Genomic DNA, 16,829 nt, shown 5'->3' with positions numbered 1-16,829 from the left:
TTTCGCTTTTAAGGGCATTTGACTTGGCTGAGACAAGCACTTGTACGTTATTTTGCGCTGGATTTAAATGCGGGGGAAGACTCCTGGTAAAGCAAATAAATGCCCCCTTAAGCAGCTGCTTCTAACAAGTAAATTCCTAGAAAAACCAGGGCATTAAAGGAATGTTATTTTGTTGGTTATGATAAATGAAATATGCATTTAATTAATAGGAGTTGTTATTTCTTTATATATTATTTTTAAGAATATGCAAGGTTGTTGAACAAGTTCCTAGAACAATTTTTTATTCTAGTAAAATTAGCTGGAGTCGTAAAGCGCACTTAGTCTTCTTTCTCAGAAAAGTAATGTTTTATGTAAACAAGAAAAATGTTGTCAAGCTTATAATAGATAGAGATAGATACAGAAATAATGCTTTTAGAAAACAAACTAAGGAATAAAACTGCATGAAAATGGATTTATGTAGAGAATGCGAAGGATTATTATTCCTTATTATTCATCATAATGAATATTCTAGTTGAAGAAAATCTCATAAACGTATTTAAAAGAGAGAAGTTCCTATTTTAGCTGTCCGTACTTCTCAAAATGATTTAGCAAATTTGTATAAGATTTAATTGATCTCAATAAAAATGACTTTCTTTGTACTTAAAGAAGATCATTAGGTAAAGTTAACAGCATTGTAGTTGACTCTGCTTAGTATGTTCCAAACAACTCTAATCTGTAGTTTTAGTCTCATATCCGACCTATTCCGTGCAAATGCACACCGCTCACTTTCATTAGGGCCAATCGCAGCAAATAAGCTGCATCGATGCCAATTGGCAGCGTGCACCTGCAGGACCTCCGGCTCAGGCTTAGGACCGGGTACACTCGCTCGATTTGACATGACCCGCTTTACTTTTGAGCGCGTGCCATGTGAACCACAAAAGCGACGCTGGCTGGCAGCTTGTTGCAATGGATTTCATGTCCCGGCTGGGCCAGCGTCCGTTTTATGGGTCATTGGAGCAGCATCAGAGGCACTGGCAGGAGCAGCAGCAGCCGCCACTGACGTGCTTCTGGCTGTCATACAGGCAATCATTGGGTTCGAGTTGATGAAAAGCCAGAGAGCGTGCAGCGACATAACCTACATGATAATGTTGATGTCAGTAAAGGATATCATGGGGCAGGAAAGTAGAGAAGGGCTGGCCCGCCAGAAGCTAAGGCTGAGCCACAGGCAGAGGCAGTGGCAGATGCAGTTAAACCCAGCCAAGTTAAGTCGGTGCTGTAGCTGCAGCTGGTTGACAGGCAAACGGCATCATTAAACACGAACAAAGTATCATCGTCATACTCATCATCAGCAGCCATCAGATGGTATACATAAACTTTAGCACGTGCCAGCCACTCAGGCACTGAGAGAAATTACCCACACACAAGCTCATAAAATGAACTACCATAAAATTGTCAAGTTAATTGTTAATCAAGTGCATCATACCGTTAAAGTTAAAAGAATTTAATGCTTTAATGTTAACAGTATGAAAACATTTTTTTTCTTTATTTTAACTCACAAGCAGTTCTAAAAAGAAAATCAATGAAATATAAAGTTATATAAATAGATATATAACATCTTCCATCAAAATGTTGCTTGCAAACATTGCTCAGAACTAACAATGTGTTTGTATACTTGCGCGTGTATTAGTGAGCTTCTAAGCTCCAGATATCTTAAATAAAACATGAGTCGCATGCGTGTGAAAGCTCTTGTTGGCCACTCTGGCATTCTGTTTCAGGCAGCTTAAAAGCTTAAAAGAATCTGCTCAAAATAATTGTCATTTGAAGACAGGCCTTGATGCCTTAAATTAAAATATATAAAGAAAAGCATTTTTAAAATTCAGTTTACAAATACAAAATTCAGGAATCGAAATTACATTTTGACTAATCAAAAATGTATAATGTATTACTGCATGCTTAATCTTCTAATTCTCAGAACTATTCTCTTCCTGATTGTGGAAGATTTAAGGCTCTAGTTAGCTGCTAACAATATCCAAGTATGAGTTTCTCGTGCACATTAAAGCGTTGAATGCTATATTTAATTAAGCTGACTTAAAGAACTTGTTAAACTTGCTAAGTAGGTCCAAAAATTATTATTATTTTTGCATAAAACGTCTATTTAATATGTCAAGTATAGATATACACTCAAAAGAACAGTTTGTATATGTATTAGTGAGCTTTAAAGCTCTAATTAATTTTTGTAAGGAATCACATACATGAGTGCGTTTATGTAAAAGCTGCACGTTAAAGCATTAGTGTATTGAAACTCATTTTGTACATATGTTATGCTTCGTGCTGTGCATATCATAAAGCGCCCACATGACGCGCCACCTTATGTGGCTGCACCCGACCCCCCAGCCCTGGTCACCGTTAAAGTAGCGCCCATTTATAACGCAATGCAAGTCATTGTTTGATTGTGTATGCGTGTGCCCCAGCTACAGGAGGGCTCAAGTGTCTGAGCTTGATCAATTACACCCACTGACACTGTTAACCCGGGACAAGGAACAGGCCCAGGCTCAGGCTCAAGCTAAGGCTGGCATTCATATTTGTGTGGGGGCGCATATCATTGTCATTGTAATAAGTGACGCGTGTGCTTGGTGCACACAGACACACACACGCACACCTGCGTCCTACTCAACGCACGTCGGACTGTCTGTCTCTGTCTCCATCTCAGTTTCCATCTCTACCTGTTTGCGATTCATTCATGCATGCCTCACTGGCCCAGTTGCGACTGGATGCGTGCACCTGACTTCGCTGCTGCCGCTGGTAGCTCTTTAGCCGGGTCTCCTTCTGGCCAAATGTTTGTTTAGGCACATGTAAAGCATCTTATCTACGTCGTGTAAGTGCTGCTGCTACCCGTTTGCGAAAGCCAGGCCTGGATTATGCACAGACACACCAAGAGCGAGCAAGATAAAAAGAGAGAGAAGCCCCACACGTATGTAGGTAGAAACCAAATGCTTTGGCACACATTCAGATGAGTTTTTAGCCAGCTCATGCCGAAAATATCATTTAGTTTCTGTTTGAAGAGCAAGTCATACAGGCGTGAGCTCCTAATGATGCACACAACTTGAATGGAAAAAGAAAACGAAACATGAAAATGCATTACACAAGCTATCAGCATGCAAACACTTAACAAATACATAAATGAATATGTGTTTAGCTTTCTATGGCGACAGACAGAGTAGCTGAAGGTCATTAAAGATACTCTATAGTATTTTATTGAGTTTTCAAGATTGGATATTATACATTTCATGCCAAAATACCTGCTTGTGACAAACTTGACATAATTTGTGCGAGACTAAATACAAAATCAGTTATTATACCTATTAATAATTTTGGCTTATCCATCTCCATAATCGGAAAACAGGGGGAATAATCCAGGCATACCTTTAGAAATTTAAGTTAGCTAGCATTTGCATTATGTTGGCCATCACTTGATCCTGCACTAGATAGAACATAAAATAACAGAACTACAAAATGCTGGAAAAAATATTAAGTCTTATCGAAAATTGAAATTTAATTATCTCTGCAGCAACATTTCAACCCATTTTGAGTACAATACCTTTCAACTCGCTGCAGAACGTACTCAACATTCGCAAGAGTCAAATGTAATTAAGTTTTATATTTTCACATCAGCAATTCCTTTGGCGCGGAAAATTCTCAACATTTACTTAGCTCTTTTATAATACACCTGCCAATTGGTTGCGGCAATTTGTTGTCATTAAAAGCTCTGGAGTGTGGTCTTTGGTGCCAGTTCTCTGCCTGGCGGCAGCAGTTGCGACAAGCCACAGCTGACAGAAGTTCTTCATCGTTAAACGAGGCGGATCCTTTACAAAGGATGAGCGTAAATAAATGCAAAATAATACAATAATAATTAAAAGTGCATAAAATACGTAACAGAAACGTGGCACAGCAGGGCACCGGAATAGGGCTGGGTCCTTGGGCCACCGAACATATGCTGGCCTCGCGTTTCCACTTGCCGTAAGTTGCGTTAATTGCTGCATAAATGGCGTGTAGTCCATATCCTGTCACATTTTGCGGAAACCACAGGACATGCGGCAGACCCCGCGACCCTATTCCCGTCCGCCCGTCTTTACTCACCTCTTCGGATCACCCGCCTGCCCACTTTCAGCCTAAATGAATTTAAAGGCTTTTATGACTTTTCCTTAACGTATGCCGATTAATTTCATTTTCCACGAAGCACGTTCGAAACAAGGTTATGTTGCACCAAATGGCCGCCAGATGGCGCACTCAGCCAAAAACTGGCGCAACTCTTACGGCAGGCAGTGTTGCATTTCGATAATCCTTGCATTTTCGTAGCGTTTTACTGTAGTATTCATGAAGTTTACACACATGTGTATAAGCTGTGTATATAAAAGTATGCTATAAATTGTTATATATATACACGTTAACCTCATATCGAAAATCATTTTAACTGATATATATCTCTCTATATAAAACTGTTTTTCCTGACTGACTGACTCACCTATTGGTGATCAACGCACCATCAAGCCGTAAGAGGTTTGGGTCTCTGTTCATGGTTTGGCCTCTAAATCAATTGGGCATCAAATTCTGGCAACATTATTCTTGGTCGAAATTCATCTAAAAATGGTACCCTCAAATATCCTATGTAGACGTAGGTCAAAACTGTTCACCCCCATGACTTGGTCAAATCTCATCAGACTTTTATAAGGTTTGGCTTTTTGTTCATGGTTTTTCTTCTTAATCAATTTGGCATTTAAATCCGGCAACATTATTTTTGGTAAAAATTCATGTGAAAATGGTACCCTAAAATATCCTATATAGACATATGTCAAAATGTCCCACCCCCATAACTCTGTCAAATCTCATCAGATTTTCATAAGGATTGGCTTTTTGTTCATGGTTTTTCTCCTTATTCTATTTGGCATTTAAATCCGGCAACATAATTCTTGGTCGAAATTCATGTAAAAATGGTACCCTTATCCTATTTGTTTAGACATATGGTAGGCCGAAATTGCTCACCCCCATAACTCGATCAAAAATCAACCGATTTTCATGAGGTGTGGGTCTTTATTTATGGCTTTACCTCTAGATCAATTTGGCTGTTTTTATGTTTTGTCCGATTTGCTTCAAACTTATATTCAAAGCTTTACATAAGAACTTAATGAATACGTGTTTATGCGAATTGTGGAAATTTCGACCGCAAATCGTCTTACCGTCCGATCGGTTTAAAACTCATTTTCAAAAATCTTTGAGAGAATTACGAGAATTTATACCCACGAGAAAGGCCGGGGAATACCCACTTAATATATATATATATATGTTAAGAGGCGAGATGGTACCTTTTATCATCTAAATACATAAATAAAAATCAAACTAGTTTTATATTCTTTGAAAATTATGCAAATAATACGATTTTTTAACAATAGATTATATTATTATTTTACATAAGCTTTTTTTTGTTTGTATTCTATAAAAGTTATAGTCAATGAGGGAATTCTATAAATGTAAATATCCAATTACGGCCATCACACATTTGTCATTAAGTACCGGCAACCGCAAATTCAATACAATTATGTAAATAATTCGATTGGCCTCTCGTCAGAGCTCTATAAATTTGACCCTTTTTTTACTGTCGCAGATTTTGTTTTTTTTTTCGCTTTGTTAATATTCAATCAAATTGTATTGCAAAAAAGTGTAGATAAATTAAATTTAATTGTCAACGATTTGAAATATTAACGAAGCTTCAATTTCAATGCAAATATTTTTTCCTGCCCAGGGACGTTGACTGTTTGGGGCCCTGGAGGAATGTGTTCGTTAACACATTATGCACATAAATTCGATTTGTTTCAATTGTTTTTATTACAAATAACAAAGCGTAAGGGGACCAAAATAATTTGTGATTGAGTTTGTTTTTGTGTGACAACGAAAAAATAATTTATATGCCAATTTTTCGATTTGGAAATAAGCTTTTATCTGTAACCCGCTTTAACCAGTAAAGTAGACGAAGTTCCTTGATACTCTTGATTATGAGCTGGATTTCCTTAAAAATGTTTTTATTATTTTTAGATTTGGGAATTGGTTTTTGAAAGCAAATATTACCACATGTTTGTAATTATCCAATATTATAGGGTTAACAGAAAATACATAATAATCAAATAAAAAGTAAAGTTAATTTTTATTAATTTAAGATTTAACTTTCTGGTGAACCTTCGTCCCTAAAATAATTTTTTTTGCAAACGTTCTCATAAGATAATTCTATGTAGAGCTTCCCTTTCCAAGCTTTCGCAAATTCTTATCTACATCAAAAATTAAAATCATTCCAAAAAAAGGTCCGAGAGCTCGTGATTCCAATTAGCTTTTCTTATAACTTTTTATATCCGTTGTCATCTTTTATGTCATCTCAAAAAGCGAAATGAAACAACGCAATTACCAAGTGACTGTGTCAGAAAGGTGTTTCAGTTGATCCAGTTATAGTTTAGCCCACTACGAAAAGCCAGAAGCATGACAAGAGAGTAAAGCGAGAGCTGCTATCAAGATGCAAACAGCATCAGAAAAGAATTGCAAGAAGTCAGACTCCGATTCCGGACTGAGACTGGCACATTAATTGGAGAGGAAAACAATACACAACGAGTAAGAAGCAGAGGCAAAAGCCAAAGCCAAAGCAAATCAAACAGACCAGGGTAGGAGGAGCATGGGGTAAGGCATTCCCAGAATGAGCTAACGATAAGCCTGTGGCCAATGCCGCTTCAGAGATAAGACCCTGTACCACAGGACCGAGAACGGCGTCGATTTCTGATTTCATTTCGTTTACTGGCGGCTCTATGTCTAAATGATTTTCTTTTTGGACTTGTTTTTTTTGTTTGTTTGCTTCTTTTTTCATTTCGTCCTGATGTTTGGCTTTCGCTCTGCATTTCTTTCTGGCCTGTGTATGCGTAAGTGTGTGTCGGCCGACGTTCGGTATTCATTTCAATTAAATGCAAATCTCGGCTGGGATTTTTCCCATTGAACGCCGCTCGACTAAGGGATAGAGTCAGCAGCAGCAGCAGCAGCAGCCACGGAACATGGACAGGAAGTTGCTCTGGTCCGTGGATGGCGTGTTGCAGAAATCGTGGAATGTTTTTCACGCATCGCCGCATTTTGTTTTCCGGCATGCGAAGCCCCTCTTCATCGTAACTGCTTCATTTTTTCGACTATATAATTTTTATGTGACGGCGCCGCCATTGTGTATGTCGTCGATTTTTCATGGCCAGCAGCCAAAACGAGGCATATCGCATTTCGAAAGCCGCTTTTAATATACGATTACATACCATGATATCGATAACTGTTGCTGCGAAAATAAATTTCAATAAATTAACCATGCTTTATTCACTTTTTATGCAATTGTCTATCGTGTTGCTCGAATTTCCCCTCGAGTGCTACCCAGAGAAAAATTATTTGAATGAAAATTTAATATTATTATAATTATTATTATTATTAATTTTTTATTTTTATTATGAGCAGCAATGGGTATTGCTATATGCTATAAAGCTATTTATTTTAATCTTCGGCGAAGACAACGCCTGAAATTCGAGCCTTCGCCGCATTTCTTCAAATTACGATAATTTATCAAAATATCGATGATACCATCGACAGTATCGACTGTTCATATATTAGAGGGATTTATTTATTTTCTTTTTTTCAATTCTTGACCCTTTGTAACAAAAGGGAAAACTTGATTTGTCGCAAAAGGGATAATAATAATGTAAACTAATACTAATATCGATAGCTATAATTTAATTACGATTTTATTTATTTATCTGATCAACATAATTATGATATACAGGCCACCTCAGTTTTTTTTATGATATAATACTATTCTATTAAATTCGATATATGTACCATCGTTCAGTTACTGTACATTCAGAGAAGCTTTGCAGACCTTTGTGTCACATCTTATATTTTCAGCTCACTTTTTGTAGTCTACTTTGAAGTTCCAGTTGCGTCCATTAAGTTTACTTGCATTATTTAGTTTTTTGTTTTATTTTTTTTGTATACCTCACTATTCTCAGACTCTCGAAGGAGTGCAACATTTTGCTTGCATTTATAAAGTATTTGCATTTTTAATATCTCACTGTCTTTTTGCTGGTTTCGTTCACATTTCCCCTCGGTCAACTCAATCTCAACAGGGTGTGGCAACAGCAGCCTCCAGCTGTGAGGGCCCACCCGGAGTGTCCACCTTCTGGATGCGCATATTTATGAAACTTACTGTAGAGTCGTGGCGGTGTTTACTCAATGTGTATGTTGTCAGACGCTGGGCTGATGTTGGGTAAATATTTCCTTTTCCGTTTGTAAATGTTGCGGTTCGAGTGTGCGTGAAGAACTCACCAGAGCCAGAATGAAAAATTCATTAAGAAATATTTAATAATCAGCTTATGTGGCGCTGTGTAATTTGTATAAAAATGCTCGAGCAAGGTCCTTAAGAGAAGCCAACTTCCCCATTTATTTAAAAGGCTACTCAACCCCACCCCCGTCAATGCTTGAAACATCATAAGTCGTCCGATCTTTGCGTTGTCACGTTCCGGCTCTCGGTTCCCAGCGGCATGACAAAGTCAAACATGGACACGTTGTCGCCATTGTTACCGCAATGTAAAATCCTCATAGCGCAGTCAGCGAACACACACACACACACACACACACACACACACACACACACACACACACACACACACACACACACACAACGGCACACGCACACACTGCGAGAGGGTCCTGGTAGCTGCGTTGTCCGGCATTTGTAGATTTCGAATGTCAGAATTTACGTTTATTTTCGTTGAATTTGCATAATTTGGAGCGGCAGGCCCGACTGTCAGTCAGTTGATTAAAGTGATAGACTCTGTCAGGTTCTTCCCTTCGTCCTCTTATTTTTTTTTTTTTAGTTTTTTTTTCGAGTCCGCTCTGCTGCTTGCTGAATCGTCTGGCGGATTCGGTTCGGTCTGCTGCGTCTTTGTTCAAATACAAGCGCGCAACTGTGGCACTGAGCCGAGAGTCCTGTGGAGGCTGGATGGGTGGGGCAACAGGCGCTGGAATCGGGTTGGGTACGTGTTGAGTTGCAGTTTACTTTGGCGTTGCATACATTTTGAAAGTCAAGGTAAATATTAGATTTTGGCTTGTGAAATTTTTGGCTGTTTGCTGGCCGAAATGTGTGTGCGTGTGTATGTCTGTGTGTGTGTGTGCGTGTGTATGTCTGTGTTGTAGATGTAGGTAAAGCAAATATTGGCTTACAATTTGTGGGCTTACACAGTTTGCAGGGTCGCCGAAAATGGCCCGCGGTGGCATTAAACATAACTTGTGTGCGACGTCGACTCTATATGCAAAACTATTGTGCGTTTGGGCGCTTTGCAAGCATTCAAATAAGAAAGTTTGCCGGCCATGTTCTGGATAGTCAGCTGCAGCTAGGAGCTGCCAGAGGGTATCCTGCTGGGCAATATGTTGAATGGTTGTTCGCTAACAAACAAAATTAGTTGAATGTATCAGGAAACTTACCTTTTGGACTGTATTGTTTAAGTTTGTGTTGGGGTCTACAAAAATTTGATAGACTTATGGATCCATTTAAAAGACAAACGAAAAACAGGCCCGATAAATCTATTGTCAGCTCTGCTCTTTTATTTTTATTAATTAAACAGCGCTATAAAGATTCAAACTAACAAGAAATTAAAATATGTTAAGGAAAGTGTTTATTATATATTATTAATTGAAGAATTGAACGTGGCTGGTTGACAACGTCTCAGTCTTCTTTCTCATACCCAAGACAATCAAATTCCAGGAGGAAAACTAATTATTGTTTCCTTAAAGATAAAACATCTTTAATTTTTCAATTGCAAATATATTTTCACCCAAACTATAATTTCTAATGGTTCTCAATTGCCTAGAGATATTTTTCCTAGGTCCATCCTGCTTAGGTCCATCTGAAAACCATCTTTAGGACTCTCTGCCACTCTTTCCCTCTCTATCTTTCTCTCTCTTTCTCTCTCTCTCTCTCTCTCTCTCTCTCTCTCTCTCTCTCTACCTTTACCTCTATCTCTATCTCCTGTTCTCTCTCTCTCTATGTCTCTCTTATTGGATTTTTCACCTGTGCCAATCTCTCTCTCGCTCTTTCTCTTTTTCTCTAACTGTCTCTCTCTTGCTCTCTTTATATTCCTCTTTGTCTCTCTTTTTCACTCCTTCTCTTCTTGAATATATTCCCCTGTGACTATCGCTTTCTTCCTCTCTCTTCCCTCTCTCTCTCTTTCTGTCTCGCTCTCTCTCTTCCTTTCGCTTCTTGGATATTTTCACCTGTAACTGTTCAACTGTGTCGGCTGCCATTTCTGCATATTTCATTACTATTGCAGCTGTCGAGTTTTTCTGACAACTCTCCAAACTCTCTCACTCGTGCTGCCTCGTTTTTTCTTTCAAAGCTTTGTTGCTTTTAATTAAAGCGCCAAATTAAAAATGTCGCTTTTTCTACAGCGTATGAGTGTGTAGTTGTGTGTGTGTGCGCGTGTGTTGAAACTTTTGCTGTACTTGCGAGCCATCCCCCCAAAAGTGGAGGCTCTGTCCCTTATCATGCAGCCAGATGCGCACATGTCCCACGTGTCACGTTAAACGTCATGCAAACAAAAGGCCTGTCCTGTTTGAAAAGCTCGTGCATAAAAGCTTTTTTTCCGCCCATTAATTTTGGCTCTTTTTTCCGAACGGGGAGGGGCACATCCACTAAAATGAAAAGTGTGAAACGCGCGTCCAAATGCGCTTTCAATAACCAGGTTACAATCCAGTTGGCTATGTCCACATCCACGCCCATGCCCCGCCCCCGCAACCGCTGCTGTTCTGCCCGCAGAATGCGAAAGCGAGGTTCAGGCATTAAAAAACAGCGGTGAAAAGTTTTTCGCTCTTTGTGGTTGACCGCTTGCAGTCAAAGTTAAAAGCTGAGCTACAAAAAGTTCACCCTGACATCATTGATCAAATGAAGGGACTGACAAAAGGCGTGTTACGTTATCCGTAATGATTGCAGCGCGGGGGTCCGGGCGTGGCCATTATAAAAATATATTTAAGGGTTACTATCTGAAAGGGTAGTAAAGTTAATCGAGTGCTAGGGAAACTAAGGCTAGCGATGAGAAAATGAGGAAAAATTAAATTAATGAAATCCGTCTATCTGATTTCTTTTTAAAAGTGGGAATCCGTATTGCAAGTCGGTCCGAGCCTTTAATATTGCCAATTCTATTGAAGTATATTCGAATTCTTTTATTTATTTATGCGTTTGTTGGAATATTTTTATATATTCCGTTCGAAATATTAATTCAAATTGCATTTAAAAGCTAAATTAGTCTTTTAAAATTACAAGCTCTTAGTGTAAATGGTTTATGTTTAATTGAAAAAATGTTAACCTGTTTGATTTATGACCAAATTAGTTCGAGATATGCCCGATCTGAAAACTATATAGATTTGAAATATATTCTATATATACTGAATATCAATCGACTTGTTTTGTTAAATCCATGCACTATTATTCCATAATCCTTACAAATAAATTGTGCATATAACCTTTAAATAAAATAAAATAACTAATAATTGTTTATGCTTCTATTGTTATTATAAATAAGTAAGCTGCTTATTATTTTATAGTGCATTTACACAAAGCATTTTACTGTGCCCCAAAGGCTTGCAAGCAGTCCGAAGAGATTTCAGTGATAGCCTTTAAATTTAAATAAGGGCTGAAAGATATTCCAGTGACAGCTTTGCTGCTAAAGTTTTCTCTCAGTGGAGCTTCAGTTCGGGGCGCTATTAGCAACTGAGCAACTGAGCAGACCCGTAAGATAACACCTCGCCATGTAATTACCGAGTACAACTCCCTGGGAGATTTAAGTACTTGATGGCTCTTTGCTAGTTTATCAGACAGTGGCTCAGTTTGTGGCAGCTGACAACTATCAGTGGTTGGTCGCTTTCCCAGACGGCAAATAAAACAACAGCAAGAACTAAATTGCGAATGGCTAAAAGTAAACAAATGGCAAAAAAGTTTGCTGCAGCTGTGGTTGTTGTTGCTGTTGCTGCTGCTCTTGTTGTCCTGTTTTTGCAGCTAAACGGGCGGGCAATCCTTTGTGCCCGCATTGGCTGCCTTTTAAGTCCGGGTCCCAGCCCGGGCGCCATTTGCATATCAGCCGAACAACAGGCAGCTACTCCTACAACTCCTGCCTTGACAGCTGCATTGTTTTTTCCCGTGAGCCGTCGCCATTTTCAGCTCTTTAGCATTTCGCTTTAGTTTTAGCTGTTGGCCACCCTTGGCCGTAGATTTTTTGTCGCCTTTAACGACGCCTAATTGCCTAATTAGGCATTTTCAGCCCCTCGAACACGCACCCGTCCATGACGCCGTCACATTCTTTCACCGAACTGAAGTCGAGTGTAAATATTAATATTTCTGCTTTCTTTCTTGCAGGTCCCGATGATATACTGAAATTTCTGGGCAACGAGAGTGTCGTGGATCACTTCAAGCTCGTCACCAAGGATGGCAACAGCCTGCTCATCGGTGCCAGGTGAGTTTTTGCGCTATTTACCTTTTTTTTTTTTTTACACGCCAGCTGCAACCCAAGACAAAGCTGCTGCTGCTGCAGTGGCACAAACGAGCTGGAGTCCTGCGGGGCCTATTCAGGGTGCGGCTCTCCAGTCGCAGCACTCAACCCCAATCCCAATCGCTGGCCTGCCTGCTCAAGAGGCCTTTGCAACTGGCCGACTACTTTTTCACTTTTAACTCTGCTTTCTGTTGTGCGTTTTCATTTTGTTGTTTTTGTTCTTGTTGCTGGGGGTGCGGCGCAAAGGAAAGTTTATTTTTCCGTTGCTCTATTTTTCATTTGATCGTAAGTGGATAGCAAAGCGGCGGCAGGGACGGGGCGTGCGGGTCGAGGCGAGGCGAAGGTGAGCAAGTCTAGTGCGGCATGCTGTGCTTTTTATGAGTTTTATGCCAGGCACTTTTGTTGCTTTTGGAAATTGGTTTGGAAGATGATTAAAGTTTTATAATTGCATTGCTTGAGTCATTCGTAGACCTCTTCAGCCGTTGCTTACAAATGCGACTTAAATGCGTTCGCATAATATTCTGTATTAAACGTGTTAGTGCTATAAAATGGCAAAGCGGTATTAAATATACAGTGAGAACTTTACAAAAGAACACTCCTATGAAGCAGACATTTTCTCGCATTCTTTAAATATTTCTATACGATTTACCGAAGTCCGTGAAGCAGAAAGCCACAGCTGATTATCGTATTTATTAGCATGTTGCAAAACGGTTTCTAGTAAAACTTAGTTATATTATCAGCTTAATCGTTAATCCAGTATGCATGAACACCCCGAATGTTGAGCATATTCAAGAACTCATGCTTTGTGGTCTCATATATAGTATGCTATTAAAAATCAATTTCATTAACAATTTTAACTTTTCTATAATGTGTTCATGCTTTTAACTAGAGTTTCGTTGCCAGCGGCAACATTTTCAAATATATATTAAGTCCCAGCCGTAAATTCTAACCAAAAAGTGTGCGAAGCTAGCAGCCAAGTTCTGACAGGCAACAGTTGAAAGTTAAAAGTTGAAGCCTTTAACAAGTTACCCCCACGCAGTCCCCCCCTCCCCGTCTCTCTCTCTCTCTCTCTCTGAGCTCAATGCCTGTAATGTCAACTTTTTGGTTGTGTGTGTGTGCGTGCGTGTAAGCCTCGTCTTCAGCATTTGTTTAACATGTTTTAAATGAAACTCCGTAAATGCAGCGCAGAGTGCAAAATCCACATAAAGCAAACTCCAATTTACTTTTCGCACACATTGTATTTAATTTAAGTAGAAAATACTGAGTATATGAAAAGTTCGCAAGGGCACAAAAGACAGCAGCAGACGGCAGACAGCAGACGCCAACTGGCTGTTGGAGCTGAAGTAGCTCTGCAAGTAAAAGTGGCATCGAGGTGGGCTTGTGGGTTGGCGGACCTGGAGACATAGTCACTGGCAGAAGCTAACGTGCGTGGTAACTTTGATTTTGCAGGGCAGGACAAGAAAAACAAAAAAAGAAAAAAGCAAACCAAAGCGCAAAACTTTGCAGCAGGTGCCCCTAAGATATAAGGGTTTGACAGAGGTGTGCAGCTGCGCGGGCGGAGCGTCAGAAGAAGTTGAAGTTTGAAGCCGGCTGAGGTTCGAGTGCTAAACTTAAAGGGTTGCCACAAGAAGGGCACGCCCCAAACCAAAACAAAGACGAAGCCGGAGTTGGAGTTGCAGCAGGCGGCAGGCGGCACACACAGTGTATGAGCATTGTAAATTCTGACGTTGTGGCAAAAACCGCAAAGATGCTTTCTGCGACTGTTGTTTGCCAGGTTTATTAGATGTGCGTCACATAGACACTGGGTGTGGTGGTGGGGGAGGGCAGCTGAGCAGTTCGCCCCGTGCCCGCCCTCTGCTACCATGCAAATGGGCGCCAGCTGACACACATATTAAAATGTTGCATACTTTCTGGCGTTCGCCTGGCCAGCGGCAGCAGACATAATAAACTTGTGTGTAGCTCTTTGTGCATGTGTATATGTGTCTCTGTGTGTGTGTGTGTGGCAAGTGGAGCCAAGGAATTTGTGCCAAAAGGAATTCGTGCAGCTTGTAAGACAAGACGTCGACGCCCTTTCGCAGAGCTCCGCCTCGAAGCCGCACTTGCCCACACGGCCAGACAGTGCAAAACTTTCAAAAATTGCAAATAGTTTTTGGTAATTTAATATTAACACGAGTTGGCAGTCCACTTGGGCTATGTACAATTCAGCTAACGGCACTCTCGCACTCTCTCTCTCTCTCTGTCTCTCTCTCTCTTTTGCTCACATTCCCATCAATCTTCCTCGCTCTCTCCTATCCTTTGTCCCTGTGGGTTTGTGTTTGTTGCGGCTTTCTGGAACCACACACATGCACACACACACACGCACACGCACGCACACAGGAACAATGAATGTCAAAAAAATGAATTTTCCAAAGGCGCTGTGGGAAAATGTTTGGTTTTTGCAATTAGTGCGGCTTGTGCCAACGTTTCATTAAATATTTTATGTGAACTTGGCCTAAACAGAATTACAACAACCGAGCTGCATATGGCCACAGCTTGTGGTTAAACCTCTTAATACAATAATTTGGTAAGAATACTTGAAGTGCAATATTAAAAGCAAATTGTTGGACAAATGTTCTAGAAATTTAGAAAATAAAGCGTGCATTGCTCTTGAGATCGATGGGGTAATACCCTCTACACATTCAAGCGGACAGATGCTTGGAGTTTTTTCTATGAGTACTTACGAATATTTCATTTTAGCCAGTTTAAAGTCAAAGTGACAAATTTAAAGGATAAAATTAGAATCAATTATTTGGATTTCCCGCGGATTTTTTAATCTCTATAGAGCCAAATGTTTCTGTATTTCTTCAATTCTTAATTGTTAGCCATTCTGCTCTACGTATTTCAATCCAGTCACTTCTTATTCGCTGCTGCTTGTCTCTTTGTCTTCGTTTTTATTAAAACTAATTTGTAATTTGATCGGCAGAATTATTATACAAAACAGAGTAATAAATTTAAACATCTAAATAAACAAAAAACTAAACTAAACCGAATTAATTAACCCAACATCTTTTATATCTAAGGTCATGTAAATTTTCCTAGTTCAGTTTTGGGTTGGCAATATATGTTTTTCTCTTGGAATTGATTTTCTTCATGTATATTTTATGCAAGATTTATTTGCCTAGAGTTGAATCCCACGAAAAACGTTGATTTTCATATGTAAAATCATGTTTTTTGCTCGGCTTTTTGCTCACACACATAACTTGTGTTTAGCAATCTCGCATTTTTGCCATGCTCTCTCTCTCTCTCTCTCTCCATGTGTGTGTGTGTGTGTGTTCTATTTTAGCCCTCTTTAGAAGTTCTCATGGTTTACCTTCATTTGCGAATCTGTGGTACAAAAAAAATGCCTCGCACAATAACGAATGCAATTTACAGCGCCCAACTAAAACATACATGATTTTTTTTTGTAAATTTAATTACATGCATAATTTCCGGTTTGCTTATTTTGCCGGAAAAACGTAAAATGAACAGAGAGAGAGAGCGAGAGATGGAGAGAGGGAGAGAGTGAGAGAGAGGGGAGCATTATGAGTGATGCAACTGCTAGCGGTTGAGCCTGGGGTAGCATAATGAGCCAGCAAAATGCAAACACAACAGAAACGCAAGCAAGGCAAAAAAATTATGTGGGCGCCAAGCACACACACGCACATACATACACGCATACAAATTAGTGTTGTATATGTATTGGTGGGTTAGAGGTAGAGAAAGTGTGTGAGAGCTGAAAAAGCAGCGGCTGAGGCAGCGCGGAGCTTGTCGGCTTTTTGCTAGCTGAGTTTTCGCACGCATGAACGCATTTGTATGCTGGCTTTGTCGTTGCCAGAGTTGCCACTTACGTGATTAATGGATTTTTAACAAGTTACACATTCCAAAAGGAGCCCAACTACACCCACACACATGCCCACTTATCCAAAGAGCGTCAAAGTAACCAAAGGACGGCAACTGCTGCTGAAAGCCAAAAAGCGCCACTTGTATGCGAGACTGTGTGTGTGCGTGTGTGAGTGTGCTCGTGTGTGTGTTTGGTGCGGGTAAGTGTTGCCACATGTATGCGTAAGGCTATATTTTTGTGTTGGGTCCCTACTAAACTAGCATGACAGGGCGGAAATGCGAATGTGACACGCGTTTTGCATGTGAAACGTCATGAACAATGTAGTAAACAAGAAGAAGAAGAAAAGAAGACGAAAAGAAATAAAAATGAAACCAAGCGAACGAACAAGTTGC

The 16,829-nt window shown here is 39.8% G+C and overlaps 1 protein-coding gene across 1 annotated transcript in view; it reads left to right on the top strand.

The window, feature by feature from the left end:
• Sema1a (semaphorin 1a) overlaps positions 1 to 16,829 on the top strand; it is a 189,483-nt gene that overhangs the window by 112,110 nt on the left and 60,544 nt on the right. Inside the window, 1 exon segment of the mRNA XM_064683665.1 lies at positions 12,446 to 12,542. Within this exon segment, the coding sequence (XP_064539735.1) occupies positions 12,446 to 12,542 (97 nt within the window).

This window comes from Drosophila montana, unplaced genomic scaffold (genome assembly GCF_035044405.1).
Source record: "Drosophila montana isolate Dmon_TW-CO22-7 unplaced genomic scaffold, ASM3504440v1 contig_1409_1, whole genome shotgun sequence".
In the NCBI taxonomy this organism is placed as follows: Eukaryota; Metazoa; Arthropoda; class Insecta; order Diptera; family Drosophilidae; genus Drosophila; species Drosophila montana.
Note: the sequence above shows the minus strand (reverse complement) of the source record. Positions and strands in the feature narration are given on the sequence as shown.